The following is a 20,464-nucleotide window of genomic DNA, read 5'->3' as shown; positions in this document are numbered from 1 at the left end:
TTTGTTTTTGCATATGATATCATAAAACTTAAATTTGATTTGTAATACACATAAGTAAATTAGAATTGATAGATATTAATTAGAACTTCTTAAGTTCAAATATTACCCCAAGTTAGTAGCCTTCTACCTTTCTCAGATTTATAAAATCCAAAACGATTTAATAGATAGATCAACAAGAGTCAATTGTGTGTATACATTATCACTTGAAGAGATAATTCTTCGTATCAAACGCCAAAACCAACAAGAATTTCAGCATCACATTTGGAGTGGAGATGGTTAATTACTAATAAATATAAATAACAACCAAGAGATGCATTCACATTGCCAACAGACAATAACTTGTAAACAGTTTAGGTTTATGTCATTTAATAATAAAACAAATAAAATTGATTCTTTCAAATAAAAGATTTTTTTAAATTGTATAACTTTTATTTTACCCTTATGTAGAAAATATATATTTTAGATATATCTTCATGATTTCTATTCTGCTCTAGATTATTCAATCACCTTATTTTATCTTTCTTTAACTTTAAAAAAATTTTTTTTTTTTTTTGTCATTAGAGAAGAGAAGACTGAGCTTTTATCTGATGTCATGGATGAACTTGATGATAACAAGTCCCAGCTTCAAAAAACGAAGACTGAAGTAAGTTGTTTGATTATGTGACTAAAAGAAGACTTTTTTTTTAGAAAAAAAAAATGCATGAAATCCCCAAAATCAAGGGGTGAAGCTGTTTTAACCATGAATGGAAACTAATCTACAAAATTTCATTCAAAGAGAATATATTGCCATATCATGCATTTATCAAAAGAATGGTCTCTTAAAGTAGAAAGTCTCAAATTTATGAAAGAAATGGAACAATGTAATGCAGTTTTTATCCCACCAATGTGTTACATAAATTAAGAAATTGAAACCAGAGTCCAAAATTTGATTTCAGTAGAAATTGACATACTGCAGTATCCACTGCAACAATGACAATCAAAAAATGTTTAATACCTTCTTAATAACTGTACAGCATTATTTGTCCAGTGTAATGAAATTATTCTTATTTCTTCATAAAGAATGAAAGAATTTTTGATTATTTTGTTGTTATATAATAATTATTAGCCAAGTGAGATTTAACATTGATTAGATTTGATACACTGAAGCTTCAATGAAATGATAAATTTCAGTAAATAAAAGGCATCAGTGCAAAACTATGGAAAAAATTTTAACTTTCATGTAAGAATTTCATATAACACTCATATTTTCAGATGAAAATTAGCTTGACTGAATATTGTAAAAATCTGTTCCAGAATTATTTAGCATATAAATCTTTAAGCTGGGTGACAGCTAAAGTGAAATCTAATCTAGAATAGAGAAATATGACATATTGCTTAGGATTAAATAAAACAAATATATGTTTATTTTGCATTAAAGTTTAAGGCAGATAAAAATAGTAAAAGAAAGAGAATCGAAAATAAGTCACAGCTGGAAAAAGTAGGTATCTGGGTCAAAAAGTGTGTACTCTGAAGAAGTTTGACCTTTTTTTTTTTTATTAGTGCTTGAGATTAAATGTTTTAATTAGTCTGAAACTTGCAACTTAATTTATGTACAATTCCTTGAAAATATTTTTCATAGTAGTAGGCATCATAAGAAGCTGACTAAACTTGGCTTGATATAACTATTACAGAAACACAATCAATTTAAATTTCATAAGCTTAAAATTTTTGGAAATTATATGTCCATTTTATTTATTTTTCTAAAAACTTAAATATGTTTTTACTGTTTTTGTTTTCCTCGTTATTAATGTTCATCATATTTTCTTATAAATCAGTTGTTGTCCAAATTCATTTTCTAAAATTTTTATTATAGTATGGCCAAGATATTAACAAATTTTGTTAGAGGAATTGATTTTGTGTGAACCATAGATAATATAAGTACAGTGAAGTAATAAGTTTATCTCTTTAATGTCATCAATTATAGTGAATCTCTTTGTAAGTTTAGCTGTTGGTATGCTAAGTATTTCAGGGTACCTGGGTAATCAATCTACATGCAAACTGCATTACAAAATAACAAAGTATCAAGTTTATCTTTCTAGTATTTTCTAATATTTTCACTTATTATATTATAAAAATTGTGTTTGTACAAGTAAGAGTGATATTAACCATCAGTATCTAACATTCTGCAGAACTTAAACTGGAATATTATTCATGCTTTTGGGACCTACAAATGCATATATTGTAGACTACATCCAAGAACAAATTACCTGCCTGATAAGCAAATTATTACTTGTCAGCAGTTTACAACTACTGACTCATCAATATGTACTCCTTTTCTGTCTCTACTATTGATACTACAGTGGGTTTCACTCCTTAGTTTCCAAACTGTTTCTGTCCACATTTAAAGCCACTGCCATAGATGTGAATGTACTTAAATTCTTAATTCCTTTGTTTCAGGTTCCTCTTTCATTCCAAATTCTATATTAAACCATTTACTAAGTCATTCTTTCCTATAAATTTACCTTCTGATGATCTCTTCTTGTCTAAACTACTTCCAACCACTTAAGTGCAACAGTTTTAAGTGAACATCAATTTCACTGACCTCATACAGCTTTGTCTATTTTCTCTGTGTAAGCAGCTCCAACCATGATCAGAGATCAGAAAATAGATATTTTACCAATATCATGTTTCTTGGCATTTCAGCCATGATAGAAAGAAATGCCAAGTTAAATGTGGAAGACAGAATTGATAGTGCTCCAGATAGTTCTCTCAAAATGTTGATAGGTTAAAAAATAATGGGATCAATATGTGGTTATAGTCTTACTTTGCTATTTATGATACCAAAACTTGGAAGTAAACATACAAATACTATACAGATTGTGTACTACTCAAATTTGATATTCCCTGGAGATCTGAAATGTTTTATTGTCTCAAATATCAATTCTTGAGTCAAATATTTTATTAAGCAATCTGTACATAAATGTTTTCTGGGTATCCCAAAATAGTTGGCATAATAACAGCCATTTTTAAATCACAAAAAGACTGATAAATCTAGAAAGAACATCCATTTCTATGATGAAGTTATAAATAGCTATCATAGATAAACAGAATTGCCACCTTATTCAACGTAAAATAAGAATAACTGATGATTTTAGACATGCAATGTAAATAACTGTTTCTATCTCTTTAAATGATTATTTGCTAAAATTATATTATTATTTTAAATCTTTCATGAAATTCCCTATTTGAAAACAAGCAGATAACCATCTAGTTCAACCAATATAATTACTATTTTCACGATTCACATTTGGTCCAAAGACTAACAGTGACAGAAAAATCAATAATGAGAGCTAAATATCCTGAGTCTTCTAAACAACAATTACTGCTTTACTCAGTCAGCTATATTCTTTATCCTGCTAACAAAATAGAACATTCAAGAATTAGTCTACTGACAATAAGTGTTGCTTGTAATTATTGATTTATTGAAGCTTAGTAGGTATCTTGAGTTTAAACTGGACTTGAGTTTTTCTTCATTTTTCAACTGGATAACTTATATCTGTATTTCAAACTATAGGGAATATATTTTCATGTTGATATCAAAGATGTCTAAACCTGACAAAAGATGGAAAATTTGAGACTTTAATTTATTTGCTTTTCTCTCTCTTACACATACACACACTATCACATGCATATACATACATACACATGCATACATAAGAAACTACCTTAGGATAATTATTCATATTTTGTTACCCTGTTTCTCCATCTCCTCTTCCCTTGCAACATATGTAGTCATTAATTGAATTTTTCCCTGTAAGTTTGGAATAATATTCCCTATTATTATTATTATTATTATTATTATTATTATTAAAAATATATATATATATATATATATATATATATATATATATATATATATATATATATATATATATATTTGTAATATTAAATTTATTTTAACTGCTTTCTTTTTAGTATAATGAAATTTATCAAGAAGCTAAAACAGCCAGAGCTTACAGAGATGAGATTGATATGCTCAGGGAAAAAGTAAGTGAATGAAAATGATTCAGTTCTGATTAATAAATTATTACTTTAAAAAATCTGATACAGAATGTGATTCTTGTTTTATAGCTATACTGTTTAGGTTTATTGTCATCATTTAACATCCTTTCATGCTGACATAGGCTATTTATAAGTTACTATTACTGGTAATTACTAGTTTTTTCTTTTTTTTTATTAAGAGAAAAATAACAAGCAAGCTGGAGTTTTCAAGTGTTTATAAAAGCATTACTTATGTAAATGATAAAATAAGAAATTGGGACTGGATTACAACTCCTACTTGCTGAAATCTTCGAGGAGTGGCTGTGTGGTAAGTAGCTTGCTAACCAACCACATGGTTCCGGGTTCAGTCCCACTGCGTGGCACCTTGGGCAAGTGTCTTCTACTATAGCCTCGGGCCGACCAAAGCCTTGTGAGTGGATTTGGTAGATGGAAACTGAAAGAAGCCCGTCGTATATATGTATATATACATATGTAAGTGTGTCTGTGTTTGTCCCCCTAGCATTGCTTGACAACCGATGCTGGTGTGTTTATGTCCCTGTAACTTAGCGGTTCGGCAAAACAGCCCGATAGAATAAGTACTGGGCTTACAAAGAATAAGTGCCGGGGTCGAGTTGCTCGATTAAAGGTGGTGCTCCAGCATGGCCGCAGTCAAATGACTGAAACAAGTAAAAGAGTAAAAGAGTAACATTTTAGAACACTTACTACTTTGAATACACTATACATGTGATAGCTAAAAAATATGCATTTTTACAAAGGATAAAGTTGTACTAAGCTTGAACTAGCAACTTTCAGTTTTATATTTTACTGAACATGAGTGTAATACTTACTATAGATATTGAAATGTTTTCTAACGCCTTAGTCTACCTGGTTGACAGATTCCACTGTTTAACAGTTGAACAGTTGGTAGTTAGAACTTCTACTGCAAGAATACTACAACAGTTTACTGAATCACTAATCTGAGAGATTTGGACTCCTGATTAAAGAATATGGACACCGTGCTCTTGGAAGAAACGCATTGTTTCTACTGTTTCAACTAGAATTCTTTAAAAATTAATATCAAATACTATGACTGAGTTTAATGTAATAATTGTACATGTTCATCATGAGTTTACTTTTACCTGCAAACATATCTTAGACAAGGCTCATAAACCAACTAAAGTCTAAATGATAACAGGTACAACTTGTAGTTTAAAATTGTATTGTTAGCAATAGAAAGGAGAGCTGACAATAAGCAAAGGTCCACAAATTTCAAAAATTTGTAACTTAATTTTGCATGAAAATATAGTTATAAAACAGTAAAAGGAAATAAAATATATCATTTGTCTGACATGTTTAAAGAATGCTAAGATGTTGAGTTTAAACTCAATGCTTGACCTAGCATTGTGTCCTGGACTTGATGCTACCTTCAGTTGTTTACTTTGATGAAAACTAGATTCTACTCCATAAAAGAATGGCTGGCAATTGTTACTAAACAAATATTAATTTGAAAAATAATCATGTACTAATGCTTGAAACAAAAATATTGTGCTGCACTGTTCAAATTACCATATTTTAGAAGTGAACAGATGTAAATGGATTTAAATAAAGGAATTAATATAGAACAAATTTTTTCTGAAGACATTTCATGTGGCTGCACTGCTACATCCTATTGTATAATGTACCTTTTTTGTAACAACTTGACTGCGAAATTAATTTAAAAAATGCCTTTCTAAGTCTTACAGCTTCTCATAACATTATTCAATAAACTGAATACATGTGTTGAATACTAAATTTGTAAGTCCCAAATTTTAGCTATTGATCTATTTTATTATGTGTATGGGGATTCTTTTATAAAAATGGTCTATTGTATAATTGTTAGTGTGCTTAACAAGTCAAGCAGGGACCTTATAGAATCAATAAGTGTTAAAGAAGCAGCTAGGTGAATTAGAATCTAGCATTTGCATAAACTGTCATGTCTGAAGTATTTATAGATTTATATTCTTTACTCTCTCTCTCTCTCCCCTCTCCTTATTTCTCTCGCTGAGTGTTTGTTTGTGTGTGTGTGCGTGCACGCATGCATGCAGAGACTGAAGATTGTTTTGATCATGAGGCCAGTGAGGCAATAGGCTGGTATCCAACTGACTTGACCAGCAGTGATTCCTTGAGTGTGTTTGTGTGTATGATAGTATGTTTGTTGGAACAGCCAATGTAAATTAAGAACTAAATACCAAGTTAGGACATTGAGTATAAGATATTTATACAACTGAAATATGTTAAATACTGACTTAAGTTTCTTGTGACTGATTGCAGTGATAAAAGAAATGAATCAAATATTCATTGTGTATGTGTGTATGGATGCAGTATGGTCAACTGGTTATGAAGTTCATTTCACAATCCTGTGATCTCAGGTTCAATCTCATTATATGGTATATTGGATAAGATAATATAGCTTTATGAATGAAATTGGGAAGATAGAAACTGCATGGAAATCTATCAAATGGATTGTATTAATGGTTTAAAAGTTGAATCTTGTCACACTGTATCATACTGAATCCATCTAAGAATTATACTCAGTCACTTAACAATCAATCAGCAAAAAGTTCAGATAATCAAACAAATGAATACTCATTGTGAAAACTAATGTAGATCCATATTATATATTTGGGTAGTAGCATGACATCAGTGAAGTAATAATACAAATAAGTACAAAAAAAAAAAGTATGGAGGGCACATTTATCATGTTTTTGAAGTATTTTGAATAAAAAATGTTGCTTGGGTTTTTGATAATTGGATTATTAGAAAATATATCAACTAACACTTAAGAGAAAATTTTAAATGTTATATCTATATATATAAAACTCTAGTTGTGTGAGTGTCTGTCCCCTTCGATTTAGATTCCTAACTCCTCCCACATTTTGCGGTGCAGTTTAACCAAATTCGGGTATCTTATAGTCGTGATTCATATCGAGCCCGTCTGACTATTAGCGCGCGTCAACGATGAGTCTACGATTTTAAAAATAATTTAACATCATTTTTTATTCCATTTTAATGCATAAAATGCATTGTGTGTCGATGGCGGCGGAGTTGGCGTCCACGCTCACAGCTGCACCTGTTTGCTTCTCCCCCTTCCCTCCCTCGTGAAGCTGTGGGGAAGGGAGTGTAAAGAAATCAACGTCGTAATGCGTTGTTAAGGAAACCAGCGTTCTTTTAGAACAACGACTTCATGGCTTGAAGACACTGAGTCAACGATTTTAAAAAAAAATTATCATTTTTTATTCCATTTTTAATGCATTTTTTTGCTATAACTCTCTAAAAATGCTTATATAGTTATTTCCCTTACAAACCCGAGCAACGCCGGGCAATACTGCTAGTCTTTTATAAAGATATAGCTTAAATAATCAAATGATGATGATGATGTCTTCATCGTTGTTGTTTTAATGTCCACCTCCCCATGCTTGTATGGGTCAGACAGTATTCATTGAGGCACACTTTCTATGGCCAGATGCTCTTTCTGTCACCAACCCTCACTTGTTTCCAATAAGGTAATAATTCTCTAGGAATAATCCCAATGAGACTTGGAGGAGCACAGTAGAATTGGATTAAAAACTAAATGTATTCCATTAAAGGTGTCTCAAAAGGATGCTGAGAGTCAAATTGTAGGAGCATGTCACACATGAGATCTGAGAAGAGTGAGTTAACAACCACTACAAGAGATTGTAGCAGAGTGCTAATTCTGTCTGGTTGACTACATTCTCTGTTTAACTGATCAACAGCACTCAAAAACAGTCAATACTTGGGTACCACCTGAAAACAAGCATAAAATAGGTCAGCCAAAGATTACTTTTCAAGATGACCTAAAGACAGTCCCCATTACCTGAAATGGATGGGTAAGTGTAGCAATTGACTAACTCAGGTAGGGGAAACTTGCCACCCAATGCAGCAAGTTTCTCCCTTGATTGTCTTTACTGTCTTAAGACCCATTTTGGCCATGTGTTGAAGTTTCACTTTGAAAATTGATATTTATAAGAACTATATGAAAGAGAATGAGCTCACAAGTACATTTGCACTTGTGAGCATACATTTGTATTGCAATAACTTTCATGGTAATGTATATTTGAACATTTGCATCAACTTTTGTATGTTCTTTCTAAATTGTGTATGATTTCTCTTTTTCAATAGAAATCATTATTGATTTGAACATATGTTACTCATACTAACATTTATCAATCCATAGAGATTCATCAAGCTGAAAATAATTTTAACTCAGAAATGTAATTCTCTAAACTAGACAGCATAAAGCATCAAATATATTTCTTTATGGAATTTGGACCAATTCTAGATGCGGAATATAGACAATTAGTAATAAATCTCAAATTACATAGTATTTTAATTAACTCATCTTAATTTTGTTACAGGCTGTCAAGGTGGAAAGTTATGAAAATGAAATCTTAAAATACAAGGAAAAGCTCAACGAGTTGGAGTTCTGCAGATCTAGAATTGATGTGAGTATAATTATATCTATTGTTCTAAAAACTGTAAGCAAAATATCTTTTCAATTGGAGAAAAAGAATATTGTTATAAAAATATAACTCAGCATAATTTCAAGATTGTTTTCTTATCTGTAACTAAGTTTTCAGTATCTTGTAGCAAGCAATGATTCAGGTTTAATATTAGACTTGGAGTTTAAAGTTAACATTGTAAGTACTACTGCCAACTACTGCTCTAAGTGATTTTTATCTATGGTGTAAAATCCCAAGTAGGTTTGCTGCCATAATATCATAAAGTAGACTTTGCAAATTAACCTTATCTCCACTCCAAAATGTAACCCACATTAAGTCATGGAATCTAAACTTCACAGGCAGGCTGAACATTTTTTAAAAAAAGTCCTTGCTTTATTAATTTTAATTTTTCATTAATATTGCCTTATTAATAATTAGCAAAATGTTCTTTGTTTTTTCTTTGCAAAAGATGAGCATATAGATGATTGGCTGAACTTTAGTATATTACTTGTGCAAATTTTTACTTAGTTCTAAAGAGATGACAAATAAAAATCATTCTTCTGCATTAAAATCCAGATACATTAAAAATCCACAATTCAGTAAATATGAAACACTTCTACAAAACTGTAAATAATAAAGCAGGAATAGTTTCCAACTGTGATACAAAGAAAGCATACCATGAGCTAATGAAGGTGCATCTGCATGATTGCTCAACCCACTAGAAATAGCAACCAAATTACAATCACATGGTTGTCTTTGAAAAATAAACACATTGGATAAAGATGTATAAAAAAAACAAAGAGATGGGATGATTACAGCTTAAATGACTTAACTATATGATCTTCATGCTGCAGGCATTCTTAAGACATTTTCCAATATTGCTCAATGAGTGAAAACTCTTCATGTAAAAACTATAACTTCTCAGTTGTTCTGTGATCTGGTAATTGATTCTGCTGTCTATACTTTGCTAAGGATATTCACCAAGTATCAGATTTACATACCCACTGCATATCTTCATTTAATTTCCAATCTCTTTCAAATTTGGAGTCTTCCTCTCCTTTGCCTTTCTTGCTGAAAATTGACTTTTCATTATGGATTTCATTTCAGTTGATTAAAACTCCTTTAAACTCACTGCAAAAAGTATGTTAGGCTACATGGCAACATTTATCTATTAATAAATTCAATAACTACATCCTAAGTGAAATTTAATTTTTTTTTTTGTTAAAAACTTTTTCTCACAAACTCTTTTTCTGGATGATATCATCAGAAAGGATCATATCTTTTTAAAATGATGTGAACATGCATATATATACATCCACCCACACCCATGCACACATTTAGGCTGTACTACACCACTTTTGAAAATGATCTGTTCCAATCACTCCTCTTCTTTTCATGAACTCTCCTTTCTATCCACAAAAGATACCCCTTTCTCCACTAAACTTTAAATGTGTTTCTTCATTGTGAGAGCTTTCACTTGATTCGGAGGGTAATACTGAAACATTCTCATCATCATCAAATGATGATGATGATGTTTCAGCATTACCCTCCAATTTTTACACCTCTATGTTAATGAAACTTATTTAACCATCTATTCTGTTTCCATTGACCACAAACAGCTTCTGTGCTGTGCATCTCTTCCTCAAACACATTAATGAAAACAATTCCTCTTTATGATCTTTTTTTTTTTTTTTGAAATTTTTGTCCACATTCCTCAAATATTATAGTAACCATTCAGACTTTAAGTTAAATTATTTCTTTTATCAATCTGTTTTAATGATTCTATTTTATTTTACTTTTAGGAACTTAAGGAAGATAACAGAATTTTGGTGGAAACTCGTTCTATGCTTGAGGAACAAATAAGCAACACACACAAACGTATGGATGCTGTGAAAGAATTAGAAAGGGACTTGATGAAGTGTAAAAATCAAATGCAAGAGCTGACTCTGGTCAGTATGATAATAAAGTTTGTTATAGCATTTTAAATCAGAGTGGTAAATGTAAGGTTAAATGCAGTAAAATCACCAGTTTTACTAGCTTCAGTGCCATCATTTTGAATTCCTTATTAATCTCTTTCTTAGTTGAAGCCAGTTGACTTCCATCAAGAAGTAGAAAAGTATATTCAAACCTTGCCAGCCTTTTATCTTGTGAACAAGCTTATTGCTGCAATAATTAAATCTGTAACCAGGAAAAAATGTTGGCATTTTAATTGTAGGTTATTATTTTTTCCAAAATTAAAGTATACTCTGACATAAATGTACTTAAGAAAAGGTGATTCTTTTTCATGTTTACATGCATTGAAAGAAGCTTCTCCAGCACAAAGTATTGCCACTTATTGCAGTCTGCTGTGGGATTTAAGTGTCTGAGATCAGCCATTACCACTTATTCTTCAGCCTTTGTTCTCCACAAGTTCCTCTCACATTGTTTGTTTGATACATCTTTACTCAACTGCCATACTGCTTCTGTATCGCATGTCCATGCCAGTACTGTTGGACAGTCTCCTCTCTTGCATGATTCCTCTTATATCCAATTTTTCTCTCAGCTCATTCTGCTTCATTGTTCGTGCCCATTACTGTTGCATATCCAGCAGAGCACACTCACATTTCTTTCTAGCCTTTGCACATCCTCTGCGTTCAGAGTCCATGTTTTACTACAATTAGTATTGTACTTCAAACTCAAGTGTCATAGAATCTGTCCTTCACTTAAAGAAATTCCTTTATTGCAAACATATGATAGCCCCCTAAATTATTTTAATCCTGTTTTTACTCCGCTTACTCTGCTTTCAGAGCATCCACTGGCACTAATAATTAGGTCACCAAGGTAAAGAAGCTATGAACTACTTCTAAGAAGCTTTAAGGCATTTTACATAATTTGTTTCACAGTTGTTCATCCTACTAATTTACTCTGGTACATCTGTTAGATATGAAGTCTCTCTTTCCTGTCACACTGTCTATGATCCTATTACATCTTTTGTGCACCCATAATATATACTGGATTTATAATATCCAATTCCTTCATATTCTTTTCTGTATATCAAGCAACACTATTTTCCAGAATGCAATGTTAGATACTCTCTTGGTCGGTCTTTTATTTTTGCTATCTGGTTGTAGGCTCTGCTGCCATGTCTGGAACTTTCCTTTCAATTCTTTGACTGATTCAACTATGTGAACCAGGTTATCATCCTATAGGTATTCCCATGGACAGCCAGTCTTCAAATATTCTGTAATAATTAAGAGGACTTTAATAAACAGTAAGTGGCTGATAAACATGTCCTGATAAACACCTACCTGTAGGCTAAATTTCTTACTGAACTTGTTTCTGATTTTGACTTTGTTGTCAATGTATATGGCTCTTACAAGCCATTTATCAACACTTAGTTTTCTTAATGATCACCAAACTATAGAGCATAGGACCCTGTCAAAGGCCTTCTCTTGTAGTTGTCTCAAGAAAAAGAGTGCATTCCTTTTTCCTTGTCCTTACACAAACTCTAACTGTATTTTATTTAACTAATTTTCTTCTTAATTGCTTGTGCAATGCTTGGTTTCCATTGGTGAAGAAATTTTCATCTTGTTGATCAAAAAAGTTAACTACAGCAGATATATTGTTATCATCACCACAATACTAGTTTCCAGCCAAGTGTTTTTTCATGTTGAGGAACAGATGATAGTTAGAAGGGGCCAAATCAGGAGAATAAGGCTGTTGATCAACCAGTTCACAGCCATTGAAAGCAAGGACATGTGTGCTGGAGCATTGTCTTGTTGAAACAAGACCCCTTTTGTCAGTTTTCCTGGGCTTTTGGTCTTGATAACCTTTCATAACTGCCTCAGCAAGTTGGCGTAGTACCCTCCATTGACAGTGTGGCTATTTTGAACATAGTCAATAAACACAGTGCCTTTTGCATCCCAAAAACCTGAGGCTATCACCTTCCCTGCAGATAAAACGACCTTGGTCTTCTTTTGGAGCAGGTGAGGAGGGGTGTTTCTATTGCATGGATTGTCTCATTGTATTTGGCTCAAAGTGATGAAGCCAGCATTCATTCTGGATTAGAAAATGTTCAAGGAAACCAGCTGGATCTACCTCAAACAATGTCAGATTTTCCCATGATGTGATCAGCCTGACGTGCATTTCATCAGGTACCAGAAGACGTGGCACCGACTTAGCAGAAACCTTCATGCCATGTTCATTGTGCAGAATATTCTCAACTCTCTCACAAGATATACTAACAGCATTGGCTTTTTGATTTATAGTAAGTTGCCTGTCATCCATCATTATGTGGTGAACATAATCAACATTTTCCTCAGTGGTAGCAGTTTCAGGATGCCCAGACCTTAGGTCATATTCAGACTCTTTTTTCCCCTCCTAAATTCAGCTACCCACTTTTCCACTGTTGATAAAATTGAAGTGTCATCCCCTAATTTTGCAATTATGTCAGTATGAATGTCCTTGGGGGATAAACCCTTTTCCTCCAAGTACTTGATAACACTATGATGCCAAATTTAGTCAATTTTTAAGAGAAGTTACTACTAGTTATTTTTGAAGTTTTCTTTGAACAATCAGATATCAATTTACCTCAAAAGAAATGGTGTAGTTATTAATAAGAAGAGTTGAATAAATGCATGCAAGATTTCAGAGCTCTAACATCACTTCTTTATAGTCAGCCTATGAACTTTTCAACTCACCCTGCTATATAACCAGAAAAAAATTTTATAAAATGATCTCAACTTTACAGTTACAGTTGTTAGTTGGCATGTGTTGACTCTCTTTGAATAGTTATACAATATTCTAGCCTGTGGCCATTATTGCTTCATTAAAGAGTTTTCCTTGAAATAGGTTTGGCTGCTAATTTATGTAGGTCAACCTACATAGAAGCACCCCCACCTCCACTGCAATTAAATCAATTCCTGTTTAATATTTACTATATGTAAGGTGGCGAGCTGGCTGAATCATCATTGTGCTGGAAAAAATGCTTAGTGGCCTTTCTTCTGACTTTATGTCCTGAATTCAAATGCTACTGACTTTGCTTTTCATCCTTTTGGGATTGATAAAATGAGTACCAGTTGAACATTGGAGTTGATGTAATCAACTTATCCCTTCCCTTGAAATTGTTGGCCCTGTATGCAGATCTGTCATTTTTTACCTGTTAAAATGGAGACACTTTTTGAGGATCTCACTTAATTATAATAGCAGCTCAAACTGCATGTGGTGAGATGTTGCATTTCTTATTGCTTTCTTTACACTACTTTATCAGCCTTGTTTTTCAAATAAGATTTTTATAAGAAACCTATTACATACAACTGCTCAGTTTCTTCATTTCTAAAATATAATTTGTTTGGTATTATTAAAATAACAATATGATAGTAATAATATCAATGTAGTAGTATGAAATAGTAAAAAATTGCTAGCTGTCTTCTTGCTATATTATACCAAATAAGTGTTTATCAACTAAAAATCTATCTTAATAAAATGAATACAGAGGTAATTATTCAAATTGAATTTAAAAGTTATATTTATACCTACTTGTAAAGGAAAACATGTCATTATAGGTATTAATATAACTTTTAAATTCAGTTTGAAAAAGTACCCCTGTATTCATTCTGTCAAGATCTTATGTACTTCAGTTCAGAAGAGTGAAGAGATCTTGATATTTCAAATAAAGTGACTTCTATTCTTTAGAGTCTCTAGGTAATTTTAAAAATATTATTTTGAAGTGGTAGAAAATCTTACTAATAATAAAAATTCTAATTCACTTTAGTAATTTAAATTGCTAATTTTTTTTACAATAATGTTTTCAGAGAATTCATAATTCAACATTTTTATAACCATACATTTTTAGGAACTTGATACTGAAAAAGAGAAGGTACGGGTATTAACAGAAGAAAATGCCTTGTTAGAATTTGAGAAAAAAAATCGACTACAACAAAACACTACTCTTGAGAAGGAACTTGAAGAAGCACACTCAAGGACTTCTGGTGGGAATAAAATAATTTACATTTCTATAATTATTATATTTTTTATCCCTGTGAGTATAGACTGAGTGGTGTACAAGCAATATATGTGTATATTTGTATGAATTAATCGAGGAAGTGTTTTTGTTTACACTTGGACGCTTTTGGTATTTCTAATCATTCAACTGTGAGACATGAAAGTGATATCTATCTTTCTGTTCAAGTATACCAAGTCAAAACAAAATACTTCAAAATATAGTACTAAGTGGTGGACTAAATTACATGACTTTGGATTAGAGGGATCGCTAGTATTATTTTACCTAAAAGTCACTATGGTGGTTGTGTTTTGTCACGCTTATACGTTGAATAAATCAAACTATTTATTATCATTTCCTCATATCCAAAACTGGTTGTGTAGTTTTCCTTTGTTAGCTATTACTAGCTTTTTTTATTACTTTTTCCCATGTCCTCTTTATTTTAAATTTACCTTGACAATCAAATATCACATGTATTAAGTATTTCATTTCTCTTCTTCCATTCTCTTTCACATAACCATAGATCTTACTCAATGTGTATAGGTGTGCATATATATATATATATTTAAAAATAGTAATTCTCCAAGTTTATTTGTATACATTTCAGTCTTCATATTGTTAAATATTGTGTATTATTGAGATTTTCTGTTCCACTCCCCATAAAGTCAGTTTTCTGTTTCCTCACCTTATGCAGAGGAAGAAAATATTTTCATTATATAATGTTTAAAATATTTCTCAGTATTTATAGAACTCTTACACATACTATTGCTTTTGCTTATCTTTGATTGTGATAGTATCAGGTTATTATTGTTTTTTTGTACACCTATGTTGAACAAACTGGTCATTTACATCAGGTACAATAGAGTATCACTGGCTAAATAAGTATACAACAGTAAACTTTAATGTTATTAATTCTAGAAAGTAATAAAAACTTGAGTTCAATCCTTTAATAGAATTATAAACCTTATTGATCTAATATATTGTTTTCCAACTTTTACTTTTCTTTAGGCATTAGTCTGTCTGACCAGCTGAATGAAACTTCAAATGCCAAAGTTCTTCGACTAGAATTAGAAAATCAGTTACTTCAGCAAAAGATCGAAGAACTGAGAGAAAATTCTTTATTAGAATGTAGTGCTCTAAATTTGGAACAAGAGAAAGAGAATAAGAGACTTTCTAAAAAAGTTGAATCTTTGCAAGGAGAGATGAAGTCACAATCAGAGAGGTGTATAGAGCTAGAACAGAAAACAAAAGAATTTGCTGATGAGAAGGAGAAACTTTTGCTTATGATTGAAACTGTCAAAGAAAATACTGAAAGACAGCTGAATGAGGTTAAAAGAGAAAAAGAACATTTAGCTGAAACAATATCTTCACTGCGTGAGAGAAATGAAAAATCAAATGATAGCAGAGTGAAGGAACTTGAAAAAGAAAATAAAAATCTCCATGACAAAGTTTCAGAAACTGCTGCCAAAATTTCAAAATTAGACTTTGAATATCAACAGCTTCAAAGGGCTAATGACAAAATGAAAGCCAACTGTGAAAGACTGAATGAGCTTGAACATTCCAACACTAGTTTAGAGCGTATAAATTCTGACTTGAAGAATGCAGTCAGCACTCTAAAGCTTGCCTGTGATAAATATAAAACTACAGAAGAGGATAACTCTCGCTTAGAAATAGAAAACAAAAAACTGAACAAAACTATTGAAAGTCTTCAGTTATCTTTATCTAAGCAAGAAATGCTTATTGAAGAACACATTTCGTTAACTTTAGAAAACCAGAAACTACAAAAGACTCTAGAGTCATTAAAAGGTGCAACAGACAAAGTTCTAGAATTGGATAATGAGAAAGATGAACTAAATCGGGAAATTCAGCAATTAAAGAAAACCATTGAGTCTCAGCGAATTGAACGGGTCAAATATGAACAGATGGAAATGGATGTATTAGATATGGACAATGAGAACCAGAAGCTTCAGAAAACGTTAGAGATGACCACCCGGCGTTTGCAACAGTTGGAGAAGGACAACAATGACTTGGAAGTTGAAAATGAAAAACTGCAAATTTCCATTGAGAGTTTGAAACTTTCCTGTAAGAAACTGGAAAACAAAGAAGAAGAAAATAAAGAGTTGGATAATGAGATAATTAAATTAAACAAGGACAAATCAACCCTTGAGAAAGAAAATAAAAAGCTCAAACATGTTCTAGAAGCTACTGGAGCTCACTTAGACGAAATCACCTCAAAGCATAATATTCTTGAGAAAGACTATAAAGCTTTAAAAAAGACCCTTGATAAAAACAAAGATGTTAATGAGCGGATACGGGAATTTGAAAAAGAAAACAAAGATTTACAGCAGCAACTTCTTGTAAACAAGAAGACACTTGCTACTTTGAGAGAGGTGAGTTGTACACTAAATGTTATATATTACTTTTCAAAACAAAGTTTCTTAATAATGCATTTTCTAATTCTCTTTTATCATAGTTTGAAGTTAGTTCTGCTTCTTTGTAATGCTTTAGGAATTTGAGTAATTTAGAAAATGCTTTCTTGTGCTTTCTTAACTGTTTAAACTGATATTTTAAATAGTTTCAATCTGAGCTATTAGAAAGATTATCAAAAAGCAGCTATTCAGTATTATCTTTTATTGTATACATATTTTCACTTAGATACATCAGTTCAGTTAATTTAATAACTGAAACATAGAAGCAATTATAACACTGTGTTGGATTACATATTTTGGGATTTTGCTTTTCACTTTGTTATAAAACTTCTGCAGTCAACTTTATTTATTACATCTCTTATTTTATTGACCTAAGTCAATAGAATGAGAGTAACTAAATACTATAAGACAAGTACTAGAGTTCATTTGACTTTGAACATCTTGATGAAGAGCAGAGATTTAATGTAAGTCAAAGTTGAAAATATATATATATAAATGATAATTGAGGGCAATTAAAATTCTGCAAATGACAGAGACCTACAATTAATGTTTCATAATATCTAATACCTCTCATTTCCGTCTCATTTCCTACTCCTGTCAGATTCACCTAAACTAAGAAATTAGTCATTGACATACTACGCCTAATTCAATCAACTCCATTCTTTTATAGAAAAAAAAATTAAAGCCATATAAACTAGTCAAATGCATTACTGTTCTAATAAAGTACATTTGTAGATTACATTGAATAGGAAAATCCTGTTTGTATCATTTGAATACAGATTAGATTGTATTTTAACTTGGAAACTGAATATAAAACAGTATTGAATACTGAATATAATTGAAGAAAAAAAAACTTGTTTTGATGTGAGCAGAGTAAAAGTAAAAAAAGGCATAAAACAATGTTTTATTAGCCATTTTCAGGATGCATATTGTTATGCTTCTGAGTTTAGTAAAGTTCACTGTATAGAGTTTTAAAAGACTAACATACCCAATCCATTTACTCAACACTGCTATAGTTTCAGGTTGACCTGAAACTATAGTAGAACACTCTTGCCCAAGGTGCCATGCAGTGGGACTGAAGCGGGAACTGTATAGTTGTGAAGGAAACTTTTTACCACACACATTGCTAGAAACAATATGTTTCTTCTATATTTAGTTATTAGAAAGTTGGTTTAGTGAAGTCAATCAATAACTTAATTTGATGTTTTCCTTTATACTCAGAACAAGTCAGTTAACTTTTTAATTATTTAGATAAATAAAGTGGATTGGCATTCCTCACCTTAGCAGATGACACATACTAAGTGACATTGCTGCTGTTCATTTTCACCTTAAACTTCTGTTGATTATTAGGAACATTGTATGTAAGGAGGAAGTCCTAGGTAGCTGCAGTTCTGAAGAGGAGAGTTTAGCATAGGATTTGGAAAAGATGACAAGTGGTAGAATAAACAGATGGGTATGAAGACGGTCTACAGATAATTTGAAAGAGCAGAATTTACTATACTACAAATGACAAGAAACAGTTTGTGAGTTGGTGTGACACATTGGTTAGTGAATATTTTCCAATCAGCTGGATTACTTTTGTATATGTTTTAAGTTACTTGTGTGTATGTGTAAACAGTAATAGTACTACTACTAGTATATGGATGGTACATTTTGGATCATACTTGAAACCAATTGGATATGTAATATTTTATGGCTCTGAAGTGGACATCTTTTCTCTAGAATGTAGTTTTGGTAATGTTATAGATGTGTAATGCATGAAAGATCAGAGATTATGAGGCCTGTATTTTATAGCCATTTTGAAGTTTGAGCTGTGTATTGTCAGGTTTAAGAAGATTGCAGTCTTTTATATATTTCACTTAGGCAAAGCAATACTAATAACCTGGTGTTAGAACTCAATATATGTATCCTCATCATCATTTCATATCTATTTTCCATGCTGGCATGGATTGAGTAATTTGATAGGAGCTGGCAAGGCCAGAAGCCACACCAGGTTACATAGTCTGTTTTATCTTGGTTTCTACAGCTGGATGCCCTGCCTAATGGCAACTAATTTACAGAGTGTATTTGGTGCTTTTTATGTGGCACCATCACCAGTGCTTTTTATGTGGAACCATCACCAGTGCTTTTTATGTGACACCATCACCAGTGCTTTATGTGACACCATCACCAGCACTTTTTATGTGGCACCATCACCAGCACTTTTTATGTGACACCATCACCAGTGTTTTTTGCATGACACCAATACCAACAGGGCCACTGAGTTCCTTGCAAGACAAAAAACCCTCAACTATGAGTGGAGGATAGCATTAAGTGGGTGAGGCTTTGTGCCAGTTAAGAGATTTAAGGTATAAAAGTGACAGATATAGGTGCCTTACTGTAGAGTAGATACATGGATACCTCAGATGGAAAATAAAGGAGAGTGGGTTAGAGAGTAAGATAAAAAGAGCAATAGTGAGAGAGAGATGAGGATGAAGATGTGCTGGGATATTTCCTTGAGGGACATTGGGGTGGTGTGAATAGGTGAGGTGATATAGAAGCTTGGGCTGAGTGAGTGGACAGGATGAGGTAACTGTAGCAGATGATGGAGATATAGAAGAGGCTCAGGGATGAATGTTGTGGTAGATATGTAAGGGGAAGAGGCTTGGGGATGGAGGTAGCAGTAGATATGTGAGGACATTGAAGGTGATAGCAGGTAAGTAAAGTGTTGATGGAGAGCAGCATAGGAAGGAGAGAGAAAGCACAGAAAGGAGGTGATTTGTGGAAACAGTAGGCAGGGGAAGAAAGGTAACTGTGAAAGTCAAGGGATGTAGTATGTACCTATTCTGCTCTCAAGTGATAGAGGAAGTGATGGGTGTTAGGGGATGAAATGTGGGGGGAGAAGGTAGAGAGGATGGAGGTAAACATTACCAAGGTGGTTTAAGGGTATCAATTCTACTGTAGTGGACAGGTCTCTTTGAGTACAGCAAGACACCAGATATCTCCTGTCATCTGCTGTAAGGGACAGCATCTTAAGATCAACCTTCAAAACCTTGGCTCATATCTTCCTGGGCCTCCCTCTTCCAAAAGTTCTATTCACGTATACTTCAGAATAAAGCATTAGTCAAATACTGCATGTACTATGAAATTAAATAAAGGACAAAATAACAAGAGATTACACAATGAATTTCATTGGACTAGATTATTATATTCCCATTAGAGGACATTTCCGGGGTTCCTGTTCATGAAAACAGTTTATGTATAGCATAAAGTATCTAGGTTACATGTGAATTTTATCTAGATTCCAGAATTAAGGAGTGTGGTGTTGTCTACAAGATTTGTATTTATAGTTAGAAATTATAAAGTGAAGGTCATTAATACAACAGAGAAAGAATGTGATAGACTGCAACCCATGTGAATTGGTAGAATGTGAGACATAGAGAGCTTAAGATAAGATGGATTCATCTGGTAGAAAACATCTGATCTAAGGGATGAGTGATTGATGTAGTCTAGAGAGTATCTTCTGGCAAACTCAGCTGAAGGTTGATCCTTATGTC

At 32.3% G+C, this 20,464-nt stretch overlaps 1 protein-coding gene across 13 annotated transcripts in view; it reads left to right on the top strand.

Annotated features, from left to right (window-relative positions):
* LOC115217556 (girdin) overlaps window positions 1–20,464 on the top strand; it is a 180,609-nt gene that overhangs the window by 98,138 nt on the left and 62,007 nt on the right. For all 13 annotated transcript variants that reach the window (XM_036507587.1, XM_036507585.1, XM_036507583.1 and 10 more), the window contains 6 exons: window positions 562–643; window positions 3,955–4,026; window positions 8,436–8,522; window positions 10,322–10,468; window positions 14,353–14,488; window positions 15,508–16,889. In XM_036507587.1, the coding sequence (XP_036363480.1) occupies window positions 562–643; window positions 3,955–4,026; window positions 8,436–8,522; window positions 10,322–10,468; window positions 14,353–14,488; window positions 15,508–16,889 (1,906 nt within the window). The remainder of the gene's footprint in view (window positions 1–561; window positions 644–3,954; window positions 4,027–8,435; window positions 8,523–10,321; window positions 10,469–14,352; window positions 14,489–15,507; window positions 16,890–20,464) is intronic.

Source organism: Octopus sinensis, linkage group LG11 (assembly GCF_006345805.1).
Source record: "Octopus sinensis linkage group LG11, ASM634580v1, whole genome shotgun sequence".
Taxonomy (NCBI): Eukaryota; Metazoa; Mollusca; class Cephalopoda; order Octopoda; family Octopodidae; genus Octopus; species Octopus sinensis.
Note: the sequence above shows the minus strand (reverse complement) of the source record. Positions and strands in the feature narration are given on the sequence as shown.